The 26,276-nt window shown below is 34.4% G+C and overlaps 1 protein-coding gene across 1 annotated transcript; it reads right to left on the bottom strand.

The window, feature by feature from the left end:
• Window positions 1-1,548: 1,548 nt before the first annotated feature.
• Window positions 1,549-23,371, bottom strand: LOC143465618 (H(+)/Cl(-) exchange transporter 6-like). Its single transcript, XM_076964006.1, has 21 exons — window positions 23,169-23,371; window positions 22,581-22,643; window positions 21,570-21,650; window positions 18,863-18,929; window positions 17,047-17,156; window positions 16,289-16,415; window positions 12,830-12,956; window positions 11,303-11,435; window positions 9,790-9,903; window positions 9,107-9,273; window positions 8,434-8,518; window positions 7,124-7,268; window positions 5,753-5,906; window positions 4,614-4,773; window positions 4,232-4,338; window positions 3,866-4,064; window positions 3,586-3,716; window positions 3,230-3,356; window positions 2,770-2,877; window positions 2,490-2,615; window positions 1,549-2,191 (listed from the first exon to the last, which is right to left on the bottom strand). The coding sequence occupies exons 1-21, from the start codon at window positions 23,292-23,294 to the stop codon at window positions 2,075-2,077; spliced, it is 2,574 nt and encodes an 857-aa protein (XP_076820121.1). The 5' UTR covers window positions 23,295-23,371; the 3' UTR covers window positions 1,549-2,074.
• Between the last annotated feature and the right edge of the window lie 2,905 nt (window positions 23,372-26,276).

The raw sequence follows: 26,276 nt of genomic DNA, 5'->3' as shown, positions 1-26,276 counted from the left end.
TATCTTTGTCAGTAGGCGAGACCGATCCTCATAGCCACAGGTCTTAGTGTTTTTGCTACTTTAAACGTGTATTTTACGAAAGAAATTAAATATTCCGAGAGCTCGCAACAACCATTATTAGATAGCAGAGGTTTCGCGGTCATATTTTGATTAATTGCGTCCCAATTAAAACTATAACCATCGGTCAGACACGTTCCTGCTGGGCGTGTAGGCGCAATCTCATTTCAGTTTACTTACTACATCGTTTATTACCAGGATAAAGCTTCCATATGGAAATATTTTTAAAATCTGTGTAGGACCAGCAAATTACTTCTGAACACTGAAAATAAATGTAGCCTACTGCACCACTTCGATTTTCAGAAAAAAAGATTCAACTGTGTATCAACAAAGCGAAAATAGACTTATAACTTTTGTGAAGGATTAGCGATGGAACGGGCAAGCAAAACGACATAGACTACTCGGCTGCAATCCAGATCTTACACAGCCACCTGCCTGAATTTTTACATCAAGTCCGCCACTAACAACAGTTACCCAGGCAGATATTATTCTAGCGTGAAACCCGATCACTCTGCGGTAACTCTCGACCCTCATTCGAAGGGTGGCGGTTAGCCTACTGGAAATTTAACACGCAGTTAGGCCTACTACACGATGGAAAATGCGTATAGGTATAACTTACTGTACGCCTATAAGCGAAAAGAAATAGTTGATTTTTTTAAATTAATTATCTATAGGCCTAAGTTATATGACGTTATCTCTTTCGTTGCGCTAAGACATTGCTACTCTTTACCGGACGTGCTTTAAACAACATCTTAATCGAAGTGGATAGGAGCTCAAAATTTAAACTCTACGTAATTTTGCTGCTGTAATTAGTTTGGCGTAGAAAAAAAATTCTGTCGGTTTTCTCAGACATTTTTTATCTGCGAATTATTTTAAGCTTGAATGGAAGCTTTTAAGGTTTAAAATGTGTGAACTGACAATCAGAAGTTGCACAAAAGTTATTCTTCTTAGGACGTTTTCATGTAGACCAGTGGTTCTCAAACTGTGGTACGCGAGAGCTTTTTAAGTGGTACCGCGTACCGCTGAACATGATTTTCGATGTGCTGTGAGTAATGTGTTGCCCCGGATAGACAAGCTTGTGCAGAAGAAACAGTTGCATCTATCAAATTAAATTGTGTTTTCTTGCTATTCATTAGTGTTATGGTATAGTAATAACGGTAATAACTAATAAATACCGGTACATTTGAGTAAAATAAGTCATTCAGGAGCCAGGTGGTACGCAGTGTAGCAAAAAAAACGAATGAGTGGTACGCGATCGCAAAAAGTTTGAGAAACACTGATGTAGACTAAGCCTTTTTATACATTCACTTCCTTACCTCTGAGACTTGAAATTGCCAAGCGTTGAGTGAAACGTTACAAGATACGGAGCCAATCATGAACTTACATTGACCTGCTTGAGAAACGGCAGCGTAGCCCAACATTCCTGAACCAGTTTATCGGTATCACTGGCAACGACCTTTCCTGGCTTCCCGGCTTATACGTGGCACGACATATGGAAATGTATTTATGCGTTTGAAATATGGAAATACATGGTGATGGTAGAAACACATTTCTAAAATTACTTGGCGAAAAAAAAAGAATTTGAAATATGAAATCAAGAAAAAGCGAACATAATTACGAAAACAAATATGATTGGTAAAGATCACGTCTACGTAGTGAATATCCTGGAACTAATTTTTACCAGAGCACGACGTTAACAAAAAACGGTTTAATCACAGCAGAGCAATCAAAAAAATGTTGGAAATTTCACAAGAATGATAAGTCGGGTATAGTCATAGCCTATGCTGATGAAACATATTAAGGCCGATACATAAATACATGATTTTAAGAAACGGTTTTACCTAACTAGGGCTGGTGCTAGCAGTATCGTGGCCCATTGCACGAAAGAGAAAAATAATGCACGTGACTTAAAACGAGATTAAAGAGCAAATTAAAAAACAACCATAACAACGTTGCTGCGCAAATTTGTGGTGTCGAAATAATCCACTCAAAGTTTATTAATCACTTTTGCTACATGCTAGTCTCGTGCGACGGAAGTAAGATTGAGGCTGAATTCATTGCCGACTGCTGCGTGCTTCGTAATCTTCGACAAATATTCATGAGTCAAATTGTGGCGCGTGATCAGACCAATCACCTGCGTAAACACTTGATCAGTTTCTGTGATAGTAGCTTATCCGTAAACAGCGAAAAATGATTTCACCGACACGTTTCACACAGAGTACCTCGTGAAAAGTTTGGCAGTTACGTTGAAAAGCTCACACATAAAATCAGAGCTCGAGTTACGACTATAACGCAATTAAGTTATCTGCTTTTAACCAGAAAATATGCTTAAGACATAGCCGTAGGATTTCTAGTTATTATCAGGCACAACTTAAAGGCAAGTACGCCAGACAGCACCAGAATAAACAAAGCCTAATTTATGCTCAACGAACCTCCCCCGAACTATTGATAACAGGTAAATGACGTAATCCCATGGTCCTAAACAAGTTGAATACTTGCGGAACGGGCGAGTCTGGGTGGACAACATAAGGACAAGGATGCATGTAGGGTGAAACGTCCTGTGAAAAGATCTTTTTTAAGTGAACGATGCGTCCAAATCTCATGAAGTTAAACAGTGCTATGATAGCGTCAGTGTTGTAGATGTTACATTAACAAACAACGTTTTAAAATGTATATTAAACAAGCAAAACTTGCAAGTACAGCAGAATATACCATTATTTGATCCATGTCTATATTCTCCAGGTCTAAATCGTGTATACTTGGAAAGCGAGGATAATCGGCGTTAAGTGATTCATATGAAATATTATTTTGAGCAGTCGGCTGAAAAGTAAAGTGAACAGCACCATAATGCTTGCGATATGTGCAATAAATTGTTTCAAAGCAGTGCTAGAAAACATTAGCACACACAAGAGTTCAGTAAGGAGTGTACAAACAATAAAAGGTAATCATATTGCAACTACTGTATGTTTGGAACAATATTGATTCAGTACATCTCGATTCAGTATACCATGGATTCATAGGGCTTAGGAAGAACTTAGGTAGAGAGAGCTTTAAAGCAGAGAGAACTTGAGAGAGAGAGAGAGAGTTTTAAGAGGTTAAGAGTTTAGGCCTAGGAAGAAAGATCAAGAAGTAAGATCTGCCTGTCCATATATACTAACTTTCTGATTCTTACCTCATCGTTTTCAGAATATGACACATTCTGTTTAAGCAACGCGATTAAGTGGGATCGTAAAACCATTCCATGAAAGGTCATAGGACACAGATTATCTTCAAGGGAGTTAAATCCATCGTACACCCCACTATTAAAGTGAAAGGTTTTAATAGATCTTACGTTTAATTGTTGATCAAACAAATGCAATCGTAACAATAGCATGAAAATGTTATCACAGGACAAATACATATGCCAGTAACTGACTGATCTCTCATAACACAAATCCGAACACGTGCAGAACCCGAGCGATGAGAAATTATTGCCGGGTTTAAGTTGCGCAAAGACTTTCCTCAGTTTGAGAATAAACATTATCATACCTCGTTATATTTTGAGGCTCTTCCTTGATCATGTTCTCATTTGGTCTGTCCACCAAAAACAACTCAGAGTCACTGTTGTGTAGTTTAGCCCTTTCACTCTCGATTTGTTTCCGACTCACGTGGCTGCTCGACTGCAAAAGTAAATAGATATTAAAACAAACTTCCGTTCATCAGTTTTCCGAAAACGTTGACAGAAGATGACGAAGTAAATCTAAGTCGATTATTATTAAAATATCTGTACTTTTTTAAAATATGCGTTCGTCTGCTAATGATTATTTACCCGATATCTCAAATTGGTGGAAGTCACTGTGTCACTTTGCAGTTCATTCGTAACCTTTTTCAATGACTTGCCGTAGTTTAAGGTAACCACAGGAAATGCATTATGAGCCGTTGTGCTTAGCAAATTAAAAATTGATCGCACGCGAGTGTAAGGATAAACAAAACTCAGTCGTGTGTTCATGATATCTGCGGCTGTGTAACTAGAAACAAAAAAGCAAATATACTATCCGTGGCCTATACACAGTTCTATTGAAAACATTGCTAATAAACATAAAACTTGACATAATGGAGGAAAAGACGGGTTACATTTATGTTCACATAAAATGGTAATCATTATTATAACATGGTATTGTAGAATTTTAGTTACTTAAGCGCAAGATGTGGCGCCTCCCATTCCAACAAAGGCACATGTTTTAAATTTATATGAATATCGTAAAGACCAACATTTCCTAAGTCACCAATCCACTTTGCTACCTGAAGCAATCCGTTAACATCAGATTAAACTGGAAAATAACTTGAAAAAAAATTTTGTCATCTCTTAAGTACACCTGACGAATGAAATTAGAACTAGAGTGCTATGAAATATTTTTCATTTTTATGTTATCACATTAAATGTTGCACACCATAAAAAAATAATGAATATGAGGTCATATTACATTTTACGGACATACTTTGAAATATCTGATTTTGTCTAATAATATCAGCACAAGCACAACTAAGCAAAATAGCAAAGCAGATCTCAATCTCACCATCAAGGTAACCATTATTGGAAGAGACAAACTTATTTCATTAGTGCATTCTATCAGAATAACTGTTAAGCTAATTGTCATTCGAACCACACCACCCAAGAAAGCAGCAGCTCCAATTAGAGAGAATGTTCCAAGATATATATGTTCCATTCCGAAAAACCTGTAATATATTCTGTTTAAACTATGTATAAGTTCTCCGCCTTTTGTCAGTGTCAAACCGCAAAATCAACTTCGGCAAAAAGTCATATATGCACTGTGTCAAATTTGTCTAACTACATACTTAACAACAGTTTGCAATTGCAATCATAACGGTTTCTTAAAATTTGGAAAACACCAAAAAAACTATTTAATTATGATTAAGTAAACTATATCTAAGATTTTTTAACAATATGCCTTTTCAGGCAATAAAATTGGATACAGTAATCCTTAATTCAAGCTTGCCATACTCTTCGGTAACCCTAATGTGGGTGTCCCAAATACTTGGCGTGAATCATGGATATTTAGAGTCAATACCACAGATAATACAAAACTGACAAACGAAAGTTAAAAAAGTGGGTGTGGTTCTAACACGCAAACCTGATAAAAGAAAAATGGAAAATATTTTTAATGCAAAATGTTGCCAAGTCTTTGCTGATCTCAAAATATTGATACATAATACTTTCTGGAACCATAAACCATAACTCATATCCATAACACTAAACATCACATAACATCCATTACTCCTGTTACCAAAAAATTCTGACAAAAAACTTCAAACTGGAGTTTTTCTAAATGGAATTTTCAATGTTATCCTTATCACAGGTTGTGACACTCATTTATACTTGTACATTTTTGTTAATGCTAGAGAATATTTAAGAGGAGAAATGCTGGATGGCTACTGTACAATAATATGAATTATTAAGCGATACAATTGTCTCACCATTTCACACGTAATAAAGTTGATAACTAGACATTTTTTGCAAAAGTACTTGGCTTACAAATAAAGACCAACATTAATTATTTCAAAAATGACTTTGTTTATGAAAATAAAGTTGATTCATCAAACTCAATGTCAAAACCACAGTTAGCACTTAGTAACAGCTAAGTTTTACAAAAAAGTAAGTAGAATTAATTAAAGCCTGATTCGATTTGTGTCTTACTTCTGCAAAACAGTTGCTACAAATCGTCCATATGCGGCTCCACATAAAATGCAAGGAACAAATAGACCGCTAGGAACACTTGATCCATAAGTCCAACAACAAAGAAGGTAAAATAGCAGAAAAAATAGTCCGAGAGTCAAAAGGGAGTATTCCCCTAATAAAACATATCATAAAAGTCATAGTTCTGTGTTATGCCATAATAGCAGCTACGAACACTACAACACACTATGGTACCAAAAGCATTTAAGTTATGGCAGCAATTCAGCCGACGTTTATACACTTAGTTAATGTTTATGTTACATTAAATTAAGTTTTAACACATTGACACAATGTTTAATCGAATTATGACACTGGCATCATGTAAAGCAACACAACCAGAGAGCCCAAAATCAAACGTCAATAATAAACTCTGGTGTTTATTATGACATCACATACATTCATTGTATTGTGGTGAAAATGGTTCTGTGGTTAGTCAAATGCTGTAATGTGACATCATAATAAAAACTGAAAGACACTGAACTATGTTACATATGCTGCAATTATTTTTCGAAAAATGTTTACAAGGTGCATATGAAACCCAATTCAGACACCTCACATTAAAACCATTATGATCTAGTGCAGAGATATTGTTAACCTGTTAAATGACCTGCGCGTAACATTATTTTAAACCAGATATGCTTCAGCAAAAACACTGTTACAAGCAGAATTCATTGTCGAATGACATGTCAGTAGATACCATTTTGGAACTCCAAATTAACTCCACTCTTCAGGTATGAACCAAGCCGTCACCATGTCGAATTAATCACAGATTAATTTGTCCGACTGCACTGAGTTGAATTTACGCTAGGTGTAAAATTAGATTTAGTGCATGCTCATAAAACTTAACACTTCTGAAGACTTTTGTGCTGGTATATAACTTCAAAAATTGACAGGTGCTACTAACCGAGAAAAAAATCATCTGTCTTTGTCAGCCACTAACTTTTCATGAAGGCCTCCATGCTACTGCCATCTATAGATCCCTTAAAGTTAACATCAGTTTTTCGCTTTCGTTTTTTCGTTCGCTTTCACGTATGATGTCGACGCTTTCACGTTTGATCTCGGTGCTTTCATAAAACTGTTGAACGTATGCATTTACTATTACTGTCCTTTAGCTATTACTATTACTGTCCTAAGTCCTTTAGCATTGATATAAGTTGCAAATGTCAGCGAAAAATATTATCGTGATGTTCATGGCAAATTGTTTACTACAATAACTAAAATAATATAATTGCTAAACTAATATAATAGCTACATAACGCCTACCGTATAATATTTGACAGCATGCTTATAAATATGTTGCACAGCCTTATTTTAATAAACATACTATTATACCTGAGTTATGAAAGAGTTGTTTAATCGCCTCCTCCTGTGTATTAAAAAATAAAGAAGCCATGTCGTTGTATGTTCCATTCTGACATAGAAAACGTTGTACGTCACTATTCCCTGTCACACCGAACGATGAGTTTTGCGGCGGAACCTGCGCAATGAGGCGGTAAAGTGCAATACATTGCAACATGCTTAAATTCTAGTAATTAATCATTTAAACACATCTGAAAGTTGTATTAGAATATCTGCGATATCAGTATAAAATATCTAATGCAATTTAGCATTTTACTAAAATACAGCGTGTAACGGAAATTAATAAATATTCAGTCAATTCTATCAGTATTTTTTCAAGTTTGACCATGCTTGTGGTCAGGATGGTTGTTTGTGTGGTAAAATTGCTTTTATTCCTTGTGTTCTACCGGTTAAATTCTTATCATATGCTATATGATACGGTATTGAAAATGACGAGCAAGGGAAAGAATTAATACGTGCCTGCGCGCTTCAAAACCAAATTCAACACAACTCAGTACTTTTAGCAACACATTAATTAATTATACTTGGACCGTGATAACTTGTGGTAAAATGATTTACAATAGTTCCAATCTATTGTGCTGTCAGAAGTATAGCCAGATACCTTGACACAGCCTGTAAAAAAACCTATTTTGCTAGACATTTTTCAGTTAGTCATGATGCTATTTGCCTGTCAGCACAAGCACGGCTTGTAAAGTTTGGCCTAGGTTCGCTTGGACAGTGAATCGAAAGATACCATACCAACGTGCCGCAAATCAACATGTGCACATTTCTTTGCTGAGTCAAGAACAATCAATTTAATATAAAACTTGGAATTTTTAAGTATTTCAAGAGTATTTAAAATTCAGAATTGTTTGAGAATTGCAACTACAGTGTGTTTATCTGTGATACTGTGTTGTTTAAAGGTTTAAAGTTTGTTATATTATCAGTTTTCCTTTTTAAACAGTTGCTGAAGTAAAACCAGCATTTTATATCAGAAATTCCTCACAAATTATGAACTAAAAAATGGTCTCACAAATGAAACAATATTTTGAAGAATGATCTTTTTGAAGCCCTGCTTTTGCTTCTTTTCAGGAAATAAAAGATTCCTATATGTCATACACCACTGATTATGGGACGGTAGTTGCTTAAAATAAAAACTTAAGCTGATGGTCTAATCATGTCACCCAGGGTTCCAAAGTTTAACCTATTAATGTGTTTCCAGAGCCTCCGCACAGATGGGTTACGGCAGGTTAACAAATGAAAAATTGGAAGAAAATATTGGTTAATCTTAAACTCGTTCTTACAATGTCCTTGCATTCTCCAATGAAAGCAGGTGTGAGAAAAAGCACAAGTGTTGTGACCACACCAATCAGCAAAGCTTCAAATATTCTGCCGAGAAAAATCAAACACAACATTAAAAACCAGCTATGGATCAGAAAACAAGTAATAATGTTTGCAAGTGAAAACTTTTAATGACTTATATCAAAGAATGTCTGTAAGTGAAAAAATTGTAATTACTTATCACAGGTCATAAAATTAGAGTAACAACAACATACAATAACATCACATGTCTAGGCTACCATGTTTTTCCTAAAATGAAACAAAGTCTTGTATTTTTGACGACAAAAAGTGTTCTAGAGATTATTTTGGGATAGGGCTTGTACTGCAATTGTTTATTTATTCCAATGAAATGGTATTAATATATTTCAGTAACGAGTGACGCTCATAATACCCATTGAAATTCAAACACCAATCCTAGTGTATCGTTTACTCCATCTACTGCAGGTACTCATTTTAAACAAATAATTAATATAACATTCGAAATAAATCAAACTCAGTTAACCTCAAAAGTGTGACCTGTTTACAGCTTTTGAACTGTTATTACGAAAAAAAATTTGTTTTGGCAGCAAAAATCGAAGTAGTAAACATTGAAATAAAGATAAATATAACAATATCTGAAATATATCTCTTGCTAACCTAACAAATTTGTGCATTTTCACGATATACTTCAAACGAAACAGGGTTAACTTGGTGTTGATGAAATTAAAGACCATTCCGAAAAATCCTCCTCCACAACCAATGAGAATAAAAATAAGAAGATCACCAGCTGTCCACAAATGACACTTCTTGTTATCCGGTGGGCACTGTAAACGTTACAAGTAAAACATCAATATAAACTTTTAAATTATTTTTTATACAATGACTGGTTTCATGTCATCAACGTTTCCATCACCTACAGCAAATACATTTGGTTGGATTTAAACGTATTTTTTCTTAGTGAATTAGTATTGCTAAAATGTGGTCCTTCTTGGTCCATTAACAGAGACATATCTAAGATCCAAAATAAATTGGTTGGTAGATATGTAAACCAACGGTATCTCTGCTGTTATTACATTACAGAGGAAAACTAGCTTTTATCTTGTCACTAAAAAATTTGAAAATCCTGCATCAACAACAACAACTTTGGGATGTTCATAGCTTATTACATTCATAGATAACAGTTAAGTTGACCGACTCATTTTATGACTCAGTTTCCTCCACAAATATTATCTTCATTAACAATGCCCTGTTTTCTATGTCATATCAGACACATCAAACTGACGAATAAAATCACACGTAAAAGGATACACTTGCCTAATATAAACACTATTTAGCATTACCTGAAACAAACCAAATGTTAAAAGGCCATTTTGATAAAAGGAACCCCATGAACTATATTCAGTTCCAGAAAGGAAAAAGTTGAGGGTGAAGGTAGATGTCATGGTGCAGAAAAGCTGTAAATGAAAAAATATTTCAGAAGAAGTATCAATATACTTGATGGCTTATTTCATGTTGACAGTAAATTTTAAGGTGAAGACTCAAGTCCAAATATATTAACACGTTGACTGCCACAGGTATTCTGTGAAGTTTAGCTTCAGATGTCAACTTTAGGTGATGGCATTTTGTGAAAACTTAAACAGTTTGAAGGTATTTTAAAACATGACATGTTTGTACAATTGGGTGGAAAAGCAATTCCAATGCATGCTTACATGGTTTAAAAAGCTTCACACCGAAGCTGAAGCTTTCAGTGGAACTAGTTTCAATTGCACAATGTTACACGTGCTTAGTGAATCTTAAATAAAGTTGATTTAAAAAACAAAATACGTAGTAACTTCAGTTGACAATATGAATTCGACATGCTCTCCCAGAGGTGAGGTTAAGCTAATTCACACAAAAAACAGCCCGTAAATTTGTAGCAACAGTACAGATTAGCTAACAAGACTACCATAACTAGAAGATACATAGTTGGCAGTGGAAGCCAGTTTTCTCCCAAGAATTGGCAGTAAACTTGGGATTTCAGGACCAAATTAAATGCCAATGTAACGACATGCTTGTTTATCCTGGCCTCGCAATAATGTAATCTTGTTCTCGCAATAATGTAATAATATAATCTTGTTCTGTGTTCAATACCCAGTGGCGACATACAAAGCTTTTTCGATTATCCGTATCTCATTTAACCAGCATTTGATTATTTGGTTTATGTTTATGATGTAACAATACAGTAAAACAAAAAAGTGTAAAGCCTTCCTGTGGCTTCCTGCTACACAGTGTGTCTGATATAGCCCATTCTCGTTAATGTCACTGTACTTGCAGTTCATTGTTAAAAACTAAAATTTATACTGTATCTTAAATTTTTGAGATGACTTATATTCGAAAGGCAAAGTAACAACAATGGTTTCTTCTCTTAAATATACAAATTCAATTATTTATCCGCATTTTTGTTTATTTGCTCAGATTTCTAAAAACATAGACCGGATAATCAAGGAGGGCTGTACCATAAAATTTTGTCTTATTCTTTTCTTTATCCGAGGATATAGATTAGCATATAACATCAATTGAGTAATTTAGGATTGAGATTTGCACAAAAATGAAAGGCCAAATTATTGAAAAGTAAAATAAAAAATGAAATACATAAATGGGTTTTAACTTATTTTGAAATTAGGACTGTCATGGGAATGAAAATCTAAAACTCATCTGGTGCTTCAATATCAAGTTTTGGAACTTGTGTCTTCATGATGGTAAATTGATGAGGAAAAAAATCAAAGTGCAATATATAAAATTTTTCTATGTCTAGGTAAGACAACCAACCAACCAACCAACCAACCAACCTGGTTATTTACAACAAAAACTTACAGTTTTCCAAGTTAATGATTGGTTCCAGAAAGATGAACCTTCTTCCAAACTGAAAAGAACTCCTCCAATAGGTGCGCCAAAGGCAGCCGCCACGCCCGCAGCAGCACCGGCAGATACAAAATCTCTCTTTTCTCTTCAGAAACAAAATTACAAAGCATGCAAAAAATCTTAAAACATGACCTTTGACAAGGAACTTTTAAACAAAAAAAACATTTACAATAACAAATCACCGTCATTGGCGAAGCTAGGTTTTGTAAATTAGCCAACCACGATATCACTTAGAAAGCAACTAGAATATTCAACTATCTGCTTTTTACAACCATTATGCCATTGGTATTTTACTGTACATTGTCGAGTCCGTAGCCGAGAGGTTCGTGCGCTGACCTAACAATAAATGTGGGTTGTGTTCCATATTTGATACCAAGTGGTGCTATACCGTTGTAATGACCTTGGGCAAGGCATTAATGACACTTGCCTGAACCTGGTGGACAGTTCTAATTTAGGAAAACACTACATAAAAAACAGAAAACAGAAATTTGTGAAAATAGAAACTTGCACAAAGGCTGCTAGCCGTGCAAAGATTTTCCTCAGTCCGAAAAAAAAGTATTATCATACAAAACCGTACCATACCATACCATATGTTAAATCATGGTTTTAAAGACACCTAGCAATGTATAGCCCTAACAGTAACACAACAAAAGTCCACCCTGGAAAATTGACCCGCTCACGTGAAAATGAATTTAGACGACATTTAAGATAAATCCGATCACATATATGAGTGTCAAATGCTGCATACATCATTTGTAGATCGGATAGGAAAAATGATTGTGTACTTAGTGATAAAGGCAACAAATTTTCAGGAGAGTTATTCTATGACATAAAGTTTTTTTGAGACATAGATGCATTTCGTCAAGGCATTTCATTTAGACTGAGACCATTTGCATAATTGGGAGCAAATGCTGAAAATGAACACAATGCAACAGCACAAACAATTGAAGTGTTTGTTTGACATCGCTGTTATACTGTGTCTTGAGCATCAGATTAATAGTTGTCTTGCTAAAAAAATTTCGAACTAGTGTATTGGCAGTTGAAGTTTTTTATTGTTAAAGGTATATTATCCACATCCAGGATGGTCGAAGTTAAATTTACCATGGGTCACAAATGAAAGCCACCTTATACATGCGGGACAAATTGTATTTGAACATGTGACACTCAAGACTCAGAAAGAACGAAAGAAAATACGAAGCCATGTAATAGCTGGCAGATTGGGATTCAACCTAGATTTGCGAAAATATCAAAATCAATTATTTGTATTTTCGCAAATCCAAATATTTTTTTCATTCAGCACACCCCTGTGATAAACAGCAAGGACAGTGGAATAGATGCAAGTATTCTTAATAATTTCGTATCAACCAAAAACAAGTCGAATACTCTTATTCGCCAACAAGGTGGCGGGTTTTAACAAGACTTCCTTGCTTGTGAAGTATATAGATGAAGCGAAATTAGTAAAGTTGGAACACAACCTACCTATCAGATCGAAAAAATGGAATCTTTAACTTAAATTTCCTGAAGGAAAGACTTTCAAATTGTGGCACACCAGCACCAATCACTCCACCACTATGGATCATAGGACCTTCTTTGCCAACTAATAGCCCTGTAATCAAGAGTTTATAATTACACCAGTGCAATAACTATGAATATGATGATTTCAAAGCCCTTCAGCTATTACAGTACTATCCGACAATATAACTATAGCAAGTCCTGGCAAGAAGCATACTTTGGGCTCTACATCAAGGTAGCTGTTAAATTATTCCATCGCCAGTGGCAACACATAAGTGAAATTCCGCTTGTTTTTTAAACTATCTGTGATTTACTAGCAAGTACCCTTTACCATAGACCTTTATTGTTATTACATGTTACAAATCGTGACGCGACACCTGATCGAAAGACACTTTATCGAACGACACTTAATCGAACGACAGTTTATCGAACGACACTTAATCGAACGACAGCTGATCGAAACGACAGTTGATCGAACGACACTTTATCGAACCGACAGTTGATCAAACGACACTTTATCGAACCGACAGCTGATCAAAGCGACAGTTGATCGAATCGACTGTTGCTTCTCCCGCACACAGTCATAGCAAAACGTGGCGTACAGTTGCATTGTTTGCTGTAGAAAATTAAAATTTGGTGACTTTTCATAAAAAATGTTCAGCTATCTGTCCATGTTTGTTTGATAAAGTTGGATTTTGTAATTTTTGAGATATTGTGATATTTATATAATTTTGCTCTCTCCGCATTGAAGCGTAACGTTTTCGTTTACTCATTTACGCACCAATAACTTGACTAACTATTCTCTTTCGTTCTCTTCTCACAGCGGGGGCGCGGCGTAACAAGAAGAATTTCTAGAAATGTGTCACTTTTAGAAATACCTAATTTACACTAAATTCACTTTCTTTAGTTTTACAATTATGATGTATACAGGAAGCCAGATGATGTTTCTACTAACCTGTAAAAATCTCATCAGTCTACGACGCATAGTTTTCTAGTATGACGATAACGATTGCAAATGTGTGTGCGGGGTTGGCCACACCTAGTTTTTTTAGTAAACTCGCGAGCCTGGTTAGGATAGGGTTAAAAGATCCACAATTTATCGAAACAACTGACGATATGCACTGTTAAAAGCACAACAACTGACGAAGTGCACATTTCAATCGCATTCATTTAATTACAAGTTGTGTGCAATTGCTCGAAGATAACTTTTTATGTCAATATTTGTTGAGTCATAATTTTCGACTATGCTCTTCAGCCGTTGGTTGACAGCGTCGTAGTGCTTCTTCCGAGGTGGGCCATCAATTCCAACACTAAATTGCTCAATTAACATTTCGTTGGAACCTTGTTCCCGCTTAATTTTTTTGACGAGTCTGCGAAGCGTCGGATGGGATAATGAGACACGCTTGCTGAACGCATTGTGCCATCCTTCAATACTATTATTCGTTCGTGGAAGGTCATCTTGAACCCGGTGGAAGACATTCCAACACCGGATAGGAAATAGAGGTTGACGACGATTCCTGCGACACAATCGTCCAATCCAAGTAGTTTCGAAATAGTCAATGTATTCAGACAAGTGCTGCTCATCGTCGTCACTGAACGTGGCCAGGAAGTCCTCGAACCGTTGTACAACGTCTTCAGGCGGAACGAATGCCAGTGCCTGGAAGCATTTTATGCGAAGTTCTCGGTAACGGTGTATACGAGTGGCACCGTGCGATTTTCATCGACCAGCGCGTGTATCGTGTACAGCTGGTATCCAAGTGGGGCAACATCAAATGTACCGTCACAAAACCAATTAGCGCAGTTGCTCAGTATATCCAGATTCTTTTGAGACGCAAACATATAGAATTCGTTCTCATCGTCTTCCTCGACAACGAAGGCTTCTCCCATCGGTGTCACGCGGATTTCATCCATCAAGCCGTTTCCTTCTGGACATACGTGCTTTCGCTGTATCATCCGCTTTAATGATGTTGCTTTAGGGAGAGCACCAGCGGTATATACATCACAATTCATTAATGTACACCATTACAAAGACCGCACATCACAATGGCTTATTGTCTCAATGTTTGAGAAACACGCAAAAATCTTGCTTGAACTGTCGGTTCGATAAAGTGTCGTTCGATCAACTGTCGGTTCGATAAAGTGTCGTTCGATCAGCTGTCGGTTCGATAAAGTGTCGTTCGATCAACTGTCGGTTCGATTAACTGTCGTTCGATAAAGAGTCGTTCGATCATCTGTCGTTTCGATCAGCTGTCGTTCGATAAAGTGTCCTTCGATAAAGTGTCTTTCGATAAAGTGTCATAGTACCGTTACAAATGGCCTTTATAGCAAAAAGGGTAGAAGTCATTGTATTATTTGCATGAGAAAGTATCTTGAATGGCTTGATGTTAAAATTATTTATCATACAAAGTAGTTGGAGAGTGAAAAATTCCATGTTTAAAATACTTTTTTAACTGTGCATGTTGTGAGTTAACAAGGAAAATATATTCTTCAGTTATATGAGGGATGTTAATTTAAATACAAAGCTTGACAGGGGTGAAATACATGTATAATTACAGTATGTATAACATACTTTATATTATGACAAATTTACTTATACAGTAGCTTTGATTTTGCTTTTTAAACATATTTTTGAGAAAAAAATGTGAAAACTGAAAGAAATGGCTATAAGCATCATCAATCTGTTAAAATAAATAAAATAACATAAAACACGTCCATAACTAAAAATTATAAAAACTAGAATCAATAAATAGGTAAAGCCAAAGCTATAAATAAACTGCACTATTCTCCATTAGTTAACTAAACAGCTGTGTCCAGCTGGAACAAGAGTAGTAAATTAAGTGGGTACAAAAAACGTGTTGTAAAAGATAAAGGAAAACAAAGCAATTAAAACAGTGATTACAAGTGACAAGAGTACTCATTGGGGAATGGAATGATTTGTTAAAAAAAATAATTAAGCAACTACAACATGTAAAAGCACAAATAGAGTTATCTTATGAAAAGATCTGATCATTATGCAGAGATACAAATAGATTCACTCAAGATCCATTTTCATAAAGACAATGAGCTGGTACTTGGATATCTGTTCGTGGAAGTCTGATCTTTTTCATTTTTTGTATCAGCACACCTCTGGCTATTTGGTACAGTTCCATACAACAGACATTATATTACAGTTACGTAGAACAACAAAAATTTCATCAATTGATAAATTAGTTTCATCAAACTTTAAAATTAAAAAAATCGAGATATATGCAACAAAAACAATAATTAATGGAAATTATGTGACCCTAAGCTATTTACTTGAGACGTAAAAGTACAGAAAAGACTAAAGAAAACAGTATGGTGAACATATAAATATACTTGTTTAAATATCCATACAAAAACATGCATATTCCAGATATATGTGAATATAGCTAGCTCATGACTTACCTCCGGAAACACTGAACAGGACACCAACAGCTTTACAAAAGAGTGTCCAAAGCCTTATGACATGTTGAACTTTTACGCCATTCAAATAGCATTTGATTTCTGGAATTCCTGACCCAGCAGCAAGTGGCTAAAAGTGACATGTTGACATAACTTCTAACACGTTGCCTATACAGTATGCTTAAGTTTGCCATACATGCCACAACAAGAAATAAACTTTAAACGAATAATCAACTTCTCACATAAAAGATAATACTTTTTCAGAAAATATCAATTTTTATTTAATTGGCAAACTATTTCAGAGCAGATTTGTCCAATTTTTATTTTTTTATTTTGCAAACATCAAAAATTGTTTTAGAAAATACAATGTACAATACAATGCCAATGTTACACAGGAAGGAGTTATACGTATTTTATACTTTTTATGCGCATTACTTTTAAGCATATTGCAAAAACTGATATATCCATTATGTGATATAAAGTAAAGATACTTCTCAATATAAGTAAGAATGTCTGACAGCTATGTGTTATATATACACGCAAAATAATAGTGCAAATGTGCCATACTGCACTCTAAAAATAAATTATAAGGACATTAAAACAATTTCGAGATATGAATAACCACAGACAAGATAACTCACAGAAAAAACTCACAAAAATAATTGGGCTGGGAATGTCTGTAATGCCATTTTAAGTATATATCACTTGCCAGACATTTTGTCAAACTTCGTAACAATGCACTAGTAAATTATGTGATTTACCTCGCCAAAAACTACCAAGGCAGCAGCAACCAAAACAAATGAAGCATTGAAAAGGATGAGAATTCCTAACGAATTTGACAAGCATCCCCAGTGACTGCAAGTTTCCATAGCTAAAACATAAGCAATTGTATTACATTTAACAATAGAACACAAGCAGGTATACACAAGTAACATTTATATCCTTCTGACTACTTTTCCTTAACTAAATGTTTCAGACTTGATTGTATTGTACAAGAAAAATGAAAGCGTTATGCAACATTGATTAATTATTATTATGAAAAAAAGATACCAGTTCATTGTTTCATGCAAATGCCTTCAAAAAAAAAACAAAAAAAAATAGCTACAGCAGGATTAAAACATTCACAGGATTTAGATCAAAATAAGCAATTGGGTTAAAACCAGAAAAAATATTAGTATATTATTGCCTTATAGCAAAGGTGTCATCTGCCAAAGGTTTCAAAGGCACTGTAAATATAACTCTATATTGATTTTGTTTAGATTTTAACGAATCTGGTGTGATTCCTACAGATTTGGTATAATTTTAATATTGAATAAAGTTTGTCCATTTAGTATCACATACAATTAAGTTTCAAGTCACAATTCTATAACTAAGAAAAAGCAAAGACAACTTGGGGGTACAGGGCAACTTATATATAAGCTGAAGGCAAATAATAGAACAAAGCATAGCATTTGAGTTAGTGTCTGTATCTTCATAAGTCATATATTTACTAGGGATGTGCCGCGAGGAAAATTATCATGAAGGTCGACACGAACAAACGCCGAATCTAGTCGTATTAGAACCAAACAATAAAATTTCCTCCAAAAGTTGTCAAGTCTTGCTTTTAAAATGACGTAATCGATAGGCAAATCGCTTTCTTTCGAAAAATAGTGTTTAAAAAACGATTGAAAAAGCAAAATCGTTAGGAAAACAACCTTCATTGTAAGTACTGCTGACTCTAGTTTAGCATTGTCGGGAAACTAGATCATAATTTTTAACAAAAGTCAGTAAATTCATAAGTAATATTGTATTCGGGTTCACCATTGCTGATATTCGTGTTCGCCCGAATCTTCCATGAAAACGACATTCGGCGAATCTATTCGGGTTTGGGTTCGTATCGGCCCATCCCTTATATTTGATAAGATCCATTGCTCTGTGCACTTTCTTCGCAATGTGCACAAGTTAATTTAACTGCCATTAACTCCTTTTAAATAATGGCATTAGTAGTTATTTTTAAAAGACAAAGCAAAGAATGAACTTCTCTTTTGAACTTCTTTTCAACTTTTTCTCTTTTGAACTTAAAATACAAATGTGTGTGTATCGTATGCGCTCTCAAAATGCTGCATATAGCACTTGGTTGACTTAATGACCCCATCAAATCAAGTCAACCATAAAGCAGTTTAGTTACTTTTGCATTCATCTTTATCAAGTGAAAGAAAATAGATTTAAAGTGAATCAAGTTCGAATACAAGTCTGCTTTAAATCATAGAGTAGTTGCCACATCCCGGTGAAAGGATTTTTAATAATATGTAGTGGTTCAGCAGATAGTACAAAAATAGTAATAGACAGATTTACGGCAATAACTGCTTAACACAACGTCTGCAGAATATTTACTTTGTTTATTAACGTTATTTTCTTTAATATTGTTATATTCTCGGTTAGGAACTGAGAATAATTGTTTCGAAACATTTCTACAAAGTACATTACATAAAACAATTGGTAATTGAACATAACGGTCACAAACGCTGAAAAAATGGGCCATTAAAAACTACTTCTTTCTCAATGTTAACATGTATTTATGCAAAATGGATAACTCACTGTTTGTAACAGTAGACAATTTCCATTCAGTCAATAAGCGTGTGATCGCATCTATGAAGAAAGCAACCTGAAAATAAATAAATCAAGTCTGTTTTTGTTCTTAAAATCTATAAAGATAAAACGTTCTCTGCTGTGATAATGTATTAATACAAACACAAATTCTAAATAGATTGCATTTTAATACAACCTCAAAAAACATTCAGTTAGAAAAAACCTGCCATAAAACCTAAAAATAACCTGCCAATAAATCTTCAACCAGTTTATTTTAATTTAGAAAAAAATACATACAAGGTTGTATGGATTAACGATGATTTTTGTATCGAAAAAATTGGTGATCAATAAAATAGTCACAAAAATCAGCTATTCATATTATCAGTGGTAAAATTACGTAAATTGTACTGTATTTAGTTGCAAGTAATATCATAATGGAAATAAAATTGAAGTGATGCTGTCCTAGAAAATTATTTTTCACAAGCTATCACTGATAAAAATAACAAGAATAAACTGATAAACCAAATGACATTCTGCGTCATCTCAAGGCGTAAAATAAGATGATCTGTGTCAATTGCAAAATACTCAGCAAAGTTAAGGCTCTGATTTTTCGTAATTGTTATCTTTTTTCTTTTTTAATTCAACTTGATAATGGTTGTACGAGGGGATAAATAAGGTTTGCAGGAAAAGTTCATTCGTTCTAGAAAAGCAGCACAATTTTTGACAGTTGCAGATATGCAGACAGTTTTGATTATAATACAAAATATTGTCCAGAAAAATACTATTTAATGAAATTAATTAATTACACACATGATTGGGTTTAAATATGCAAGATTGATGTTTGAAAGAATCATTTTATGCTTAACCTACTCCACTCTTAGTTTGATTGAAACCTCAAATTAGATTCCTTGTAAATAATAAAATTTTAATTATACTGTTGTTTATTGCAATTCTTGAGCAGGACACTGAATGCTTGGATTAGGAAATTAATTAAAAATCGAAGTGACTATTTCACCGTATTTAGGTCACGCAGCCTGTTGTTAAAGATAGGTTAGGAGAATTGATACGCAAGAAATTAATTTTAGCTATTTAAGGTTTTATTATAGTTAAATTTAGATTGAAAGGTATATTTAGATCAGGTTTAGGTAACCATTTTATAACATTTAATTTAAGTTGACAAGAAAAAGTGAAAATAGCTTTGAAGGCATGAATTTTTCCGTTGAAATAGTGGCAACTTATAAAGAAACCATTTTATTATAAATCCTGGAACCCATTTAATTAATAATTAATTATCAAATACATCTGGGTTACTTGGGAGAATCTTTAAGTTGTTTAAGTTATTCTCTTTAAAATGGAACTGTAAATAAATTTAGTACAAAAGATGGATTGATAAACCTTAGATTAGTACCATGTTTGATAACTTTCACGTGAGATTAACATATAAATGACAAAAACAGTTTCGAACAAACAAATTCTTCTGGTGAAATAATTACATAGTCTTTAAAATTAAAACACTACAAGATTTCACACAAAAATAGACTGGCTCAACATGGTTTCACACAGGTTTCACACATACATCAACTAAATTATTTTACAAAATTGATAAACACATTTACATAAATAAGATAATTTCTATACATATACGTAGCCTGCCAGTGATATATAATAATACAGCATAATTTGTACAAACACGCCAATCTCACAGATGTGCCAGCTGGAAATAAATACTATTGGTCATGATTTTTCCTGAAAATGTGGTTCTGATATACAGCACTAGATTTGAAAAATTCAGTATTGAATAATTGTTTAAAATAACTGAAATTTAACACTCAAATTGTCACACCATGTTTAGATGAAAGATGTGTTGTATAGCAGCTACTATACCAATTTTAGTGTCTTTTCTTAAATTAATGATTAAAATATTCATAATATTTTGGAATCAAATAGACAATGTTACGTAGTAATTTTTAATTTGATTCGCGACAGAAAAGGCAAAAAGCAAACTCAAATTTCTGCTTAAAGCTTGCTGCTGCATAAATAACATTTTATGAGTAGCTTGATCTGGTTTTTGAAATTTGTCCCGCTATAGTGCTTATCGACTTATCATGTATATTATTTCCTATACAAATTATTGAAATATGAATAATGTGTAAAGATCGTGGTAAAATCGTGTCGATGTGCCGTAAAATCGTACCATATTTACATATGCCAAGCCATGATGCATACAGTTGTGGAGTGATTTAGGAATTCAATGACCCCAGCATCTCACATTCGTAACGACAAAACTAAATCCACAAAGTTAGCTATAATACAAGTCATTGTGCCTATTGGTCCTGCTAGTTGTGCCTACGTAATATGTATTGTACTTTTTACCTTAAATCATTTTTTGCTATCTGCATTTTGCTATGTGCAGAGATCCAAAGGCTATTGCTGTTACCTCTCGAATGGTTTATATTTGACAAATTTGCGAGGAGAATGACTTGATAAAACTTTTTCAAATAAAACCTCGGGACCATGTATCAAACTATAAGTGTGCTTAAAGTCCAAAGGCGACTGTCCAATTTCAAAAGATATCACAAAGGTTCAGTGCGATACAAAGTTGTGAAACAGCAAAAAAAATTGTAAAATATTTTAACAAGGCTTTAATTGGCTCATCCAGAATAAATCTGCATTAATGTATAAAGTTTCTTACATTTTAATGCTGACAGACACTTACAAGAGCAGTAAAGAATCCGACGAAAAATATGGAAAGCCAAGACAAAGCTTCTTTTTTCATGCTGTACCACTTGGACCCTTGCTAATGAGCATACAAGATATAAACTATCATTACAAAAATGAATTATATAAAAATAAATCTAACTAAAACTCAGCGCAATAAACATTTTAAAATCACTGTTACACATAAAGTAATAATTCCACTTGTGCTGATCTTTTTTAAATAGAAATAGCTTACCATTAAAGCAACAAAGTTGAATAAATATGTGTAATATTACAGGTGGACAAAAAAGAAAATATTATTCTATTGCAGTTTTTATCGCTTGTTATGTGGATTTCCAAACCAAGTTTGGTAAAAGCAGTTTAATATAACTCAAATTATATGGTAATATAATTTTCCAAATACCATCAAATTATATGACCAGCCACTTTTTAACCATTTTCGTAAAATTTCAATTTCTTCCATATAGAAATCCATTAATTATGGTCAAATTTTGAAAATTGTGACTGTTTCTTCACTTTTCGCTCAAGCTAATTCCTTATCGACATGCACTGTCTTGTTATGTTTGGGTGTTATCCACTTTAGTGGTAATTTTCAGGTTCATTCCTCTCCAATCCTTACTTCGCCTTTTCTACATGCTTGATGTCTATACCTGTCAGCCAGGTGCATTTCCTGCGACTTGACTGCTATACCTGCATGCTGCATTTATAAGCAAGTTTCTCTGAGAGCGACAGTTGATGGTGATATTTAACAAAGTCAACTGTTTTTTCTTGTGAAGCTACTTTTAAGTTTGAATTTAAATTCCTGGCATAAAATATGAAGCTAAGCTGCAGATGAACAATAAACGTGGTTTTCTGGTCCTTTTTTGCTAACTGTGTCGACCCAGATCTGATTGTAGCGACTTGGGTTTTAGTGACCAATCAAGTATTTTGATAAAAATGGCCCAATCCCAATGTAGTCACATTCAGCATCTTTTACTGCGTGTAAAGTAATAAGAACATAGAGCTTTACCTGAATCAAATCTTCAGTCATTTTTCGATAAGGTTTGTTGTAGCACTGGTCATAATCCAAACTCTATTGAAACAAAAACATTCCCCAGTTTGGAGAAACAAAGTTAGTTAGACAAAGTTACAAACCAAAGTTGTAACAAAATTGTATGACTGCTATTTTAGTTTATTTTTAGCTATTTTGGAGTTAGCGTTATCAAGAGTGCTTACGAAAATGAATTTAGAATGTGATTTAGTAGCAAATGGTAATGCATTTTTACACTAGTGCTTCTCAAGTCCATATTCACCCAAGATTCACAAGACTAACTGCTATGCAGGGTCAGGAGGGCTAAGGTTTGCTAGTCTCATTTCAGGCGTAAACATTGTATAGTTATTTGATAAAGATAAAAAGTTGGTATGGTATGGTAACATATATACTTCTGAAATGTTACAAATGCAATTGTTTAACAATCAGTATGGTGAGGTCGTCAATGTTTTTTTTTAATTTTAGGTGGCTAGGTTGCGACTGACAAGGGTTAAGAAATACTATTTTACGCTAAAATTTTACATTTGTTCTGTTACTCAACTGTTACAAACTGCAAAATTTACCTACCTCATAATCCTTACCACATGGTGCATGACGCCGAAAGTGAGTTAGTGGCTGAATTAAGCTGTCAGATTGTCTTCTTCTACAGCATGATGAGTGTGGCATACAACACAATGCATTTCTTTCAGACATACTGCAGGTTAAAGCTAAACAAAGGCAAGCCAAATTTTTAGTCTAATATTTCAAAAACTGCTTACTTCAACCAATAATTAAGCTGAAATGAGAAAAATCAATCCGCATAGTTAGCCGGGGTCTTTTTTCTTAACACAAATTTGCGTGTAAAAATCTGTATGGTCCGTCATTATAAAAAAATAAACAAGAACATTATTTACTTTTCTTGCCCTATCTTTCATCTAATAAAACCATAAAGATAAGCTTACTGCACGCAGTTTCAGAAGTGATTTTGTCAGGCTATTGACTTCAGATGAATAGCATGTTTTGTGTTGACCTTCTAAAGTTTGTTGTACCAGCCCACCTTGGCAAATTCGAACCAGTTATCATGTCATCTATTACGGAAGGGGAATTAGTCTTCGGCCTAAATGATCTGTCTTCCCTAAAGTCTGTTTTCCTGAACAATTTATCTTCTCTAAATGGTCTATCTTCTCTGAAGTTTGTCTTCCTGAACGATTTGTCTTCCCTGAGTGGTGGATCTTCTTGTAAAAATTGTTTAAATCTTCTGCATTGTAAGAAGCAATAAGCCTGAACAAATTATATCAGCTAGCTTCTGGTTTCTGATCAAAAAGTTCGCAGGTCGTCCAGGGCTGAAAACTAAGACCCAGATTGAGAAGTTTGCTATGTGTATGGGGTATTAAAGTTTGCTTTCATTGCATTCAATGTAAACTTAAACTTTTGTTACGTCTACACGCACGCTTCGAAAAAACAGTCAATACATTCCATAACTAAGAATGCTCAACCGTTATTGCCTATTTGATAAGACTTGGATTGTAGCAAAAACAGGTATCATAATCAGCAAAGTAGTTGGATCAATATTTGGTATTTTTCTGGAGTTGGGGTTTTTCATCGTTTTATCATGGAAAGACTCGAATCAGATATTTTGAAAAACTTGACTTGTGTTTTAGTACTTAAAAAACTCGACTTGACTCGTGTTAATGTGGAAATTTCGATTGATTTGACTCAGTCCTTGACGACTGAGTTGTAAAACAAATTTTTTCAAATCGTTGTAAAATCAGTTTTTATATCTGTGGAAGAATTTTTTCCAAAATCACTACACAATACATTCTGACATTTTATTGAATGTGTAAAAGTGTCAGAGACAAATAAAATCAGATTTTATACTTGTATTTAGGTTACGAATATTCAAAAAGCTGTTTATTATCGACGTAAAACGAAAAATAAATCGTAAATGGTGAGTGAAGGTGACTTGACTTGATTAACGTTACTGACTCAAATTGGGAATGTAATTAACTGACTCGACTTGACTTAAGTTGGGTCACGACCATTAAGACTTGTTTCCATCAGTGCTGCAACGTTAATCAAAATGAGCGGTGGGCTATTAGCTAATTAATTATTGCTTTCAAAATTTAAGGATGTCGGCTACGCAAATCAAACAATCACTTGTTATGATTTTACATGTACGACAGTAAAGCTACTGGTCTATATTGCAAACACTTTTTATTGAAATCAGCGGATAAAATAGGAAATCCAATGTGGGAAAGTCCCTAAATCAAAAAGGGAATTGTTGTGTATATAGATATCTTATATATATTGACTTGCTTGGAGCAACTTCAGAAAAAGTTCCCTGAACTTAAGGAAACGAGCACCTTGGCAGAGGACAGAGGTGGGTAGTCGGTACTTTGAAAATACAGTCGGTAAGGGTACCGGTACTTGGCACAAAATGTACCGACGGTTCCGGTATTCGGTACAGTTTTAAGAAAGTAGTTCGGTACTCGGTACCGGTATTTTTTGTGTAAAAGATGCTGTAGCAAATGCAATATTTCCCGTTATTGTGCCCCCGGTACAGATTACTCGAGGTCAAAACATAAGAGACGTTACTCGTTCGCAACTTTACTTGACATTCCTAGATTTAAAAAGATCAACAGATGCTACAATCGATATTAAGGATTAATTAACATGTGTTTTTGAACACATGTGACGATTACGTCACGAATCACGAGTTGTTTTCCAAGATGTTTGAAATTTAATTTAGAATCCTATAATTCAGTTGTTTATCAGACTTGCGTTTTCCTTACTGACGTCATTAAGGAAAACGCAAGTCTGATAAACAACTGAATTATAGGATTCTAAATTAAATTTCAAACATCTTGGAAAACAACTCGTGATTCGTGACGTAATCGTCACACACATACTTGCTGAAATTTTGAACTAATCACACGAAAAGTACCGAGTACCGGGACTGACTGAAATTTCTTGAAAAAAGTAACTCGGTACGCAGATTCGATACTTTTTTTCAAAAAGTACCCATGGTACCAGTATTGGTACTGAAAAAGTACCGCGGTACAGTAATTCGGTACTATAGTACCGTAGTACTGGCCACATATGCCTTGAAGGATTGACAGTTGACACGCATCGAATTGCAGATCAGAAAAGGAATAAGGCAAGCACCGAAAAGACTGAATATCACCAACCAACTTACTAATTTACAGACAATGAGTCATTAGTACTCATTACATAATCATGTAGCTAGGAGATGCAGGACCACAGTACACAATATAACACATTTAACCAATTGTTGTCGACAAAAGCGCATTTAAGATTATGCTCTACGTCCGATGAATCAACGCTAGCCACAAAACCTATTGAAACGAAATATATTGTCATGTTTATACGTACAGTGATCAGTAGGAGGCAAATTATTATGGAGTGAAATTTTGAAAAGACGTAACTTATAGCCTACAATTTTTGTTAAAATTAGTCTTGAGGTTAACTGTTAAAGTTTGTATTCCGTAAGGACAGTATCCGTACACACGTCATAATGAGTTTTGTAACTAAATGTCTCCGTATCAAAGACTGCAATGCGCAATTTCCTTTCTGGAAAGTAAGCCATCGAAAACTTTCTCTTAATTCTTGACAATCAGAACGACAAACAACTTGCAAGCGTAGCTCAGTGATATATGTTCCTGATAAATCATAACA

This window comes from Clavelina lepadiformis, chromosome 7, assembly GCF_947623445.1.
Source record: "Clavelina lepadiformis chromosome 7, kaClaLepa1.1, whole genome shotgun sequence".
Taxonomy (NCBI): domain Eukaryota; kingdom Metazoa; phylum Chordata; class Ascidiacea; order Aplousobranchia; family Clavelinidae; genus Clavelina; species Clavelina lepadiformis.
This window is presented reverse-complemented; position numbering and strand designations above follow the sequence as displayed.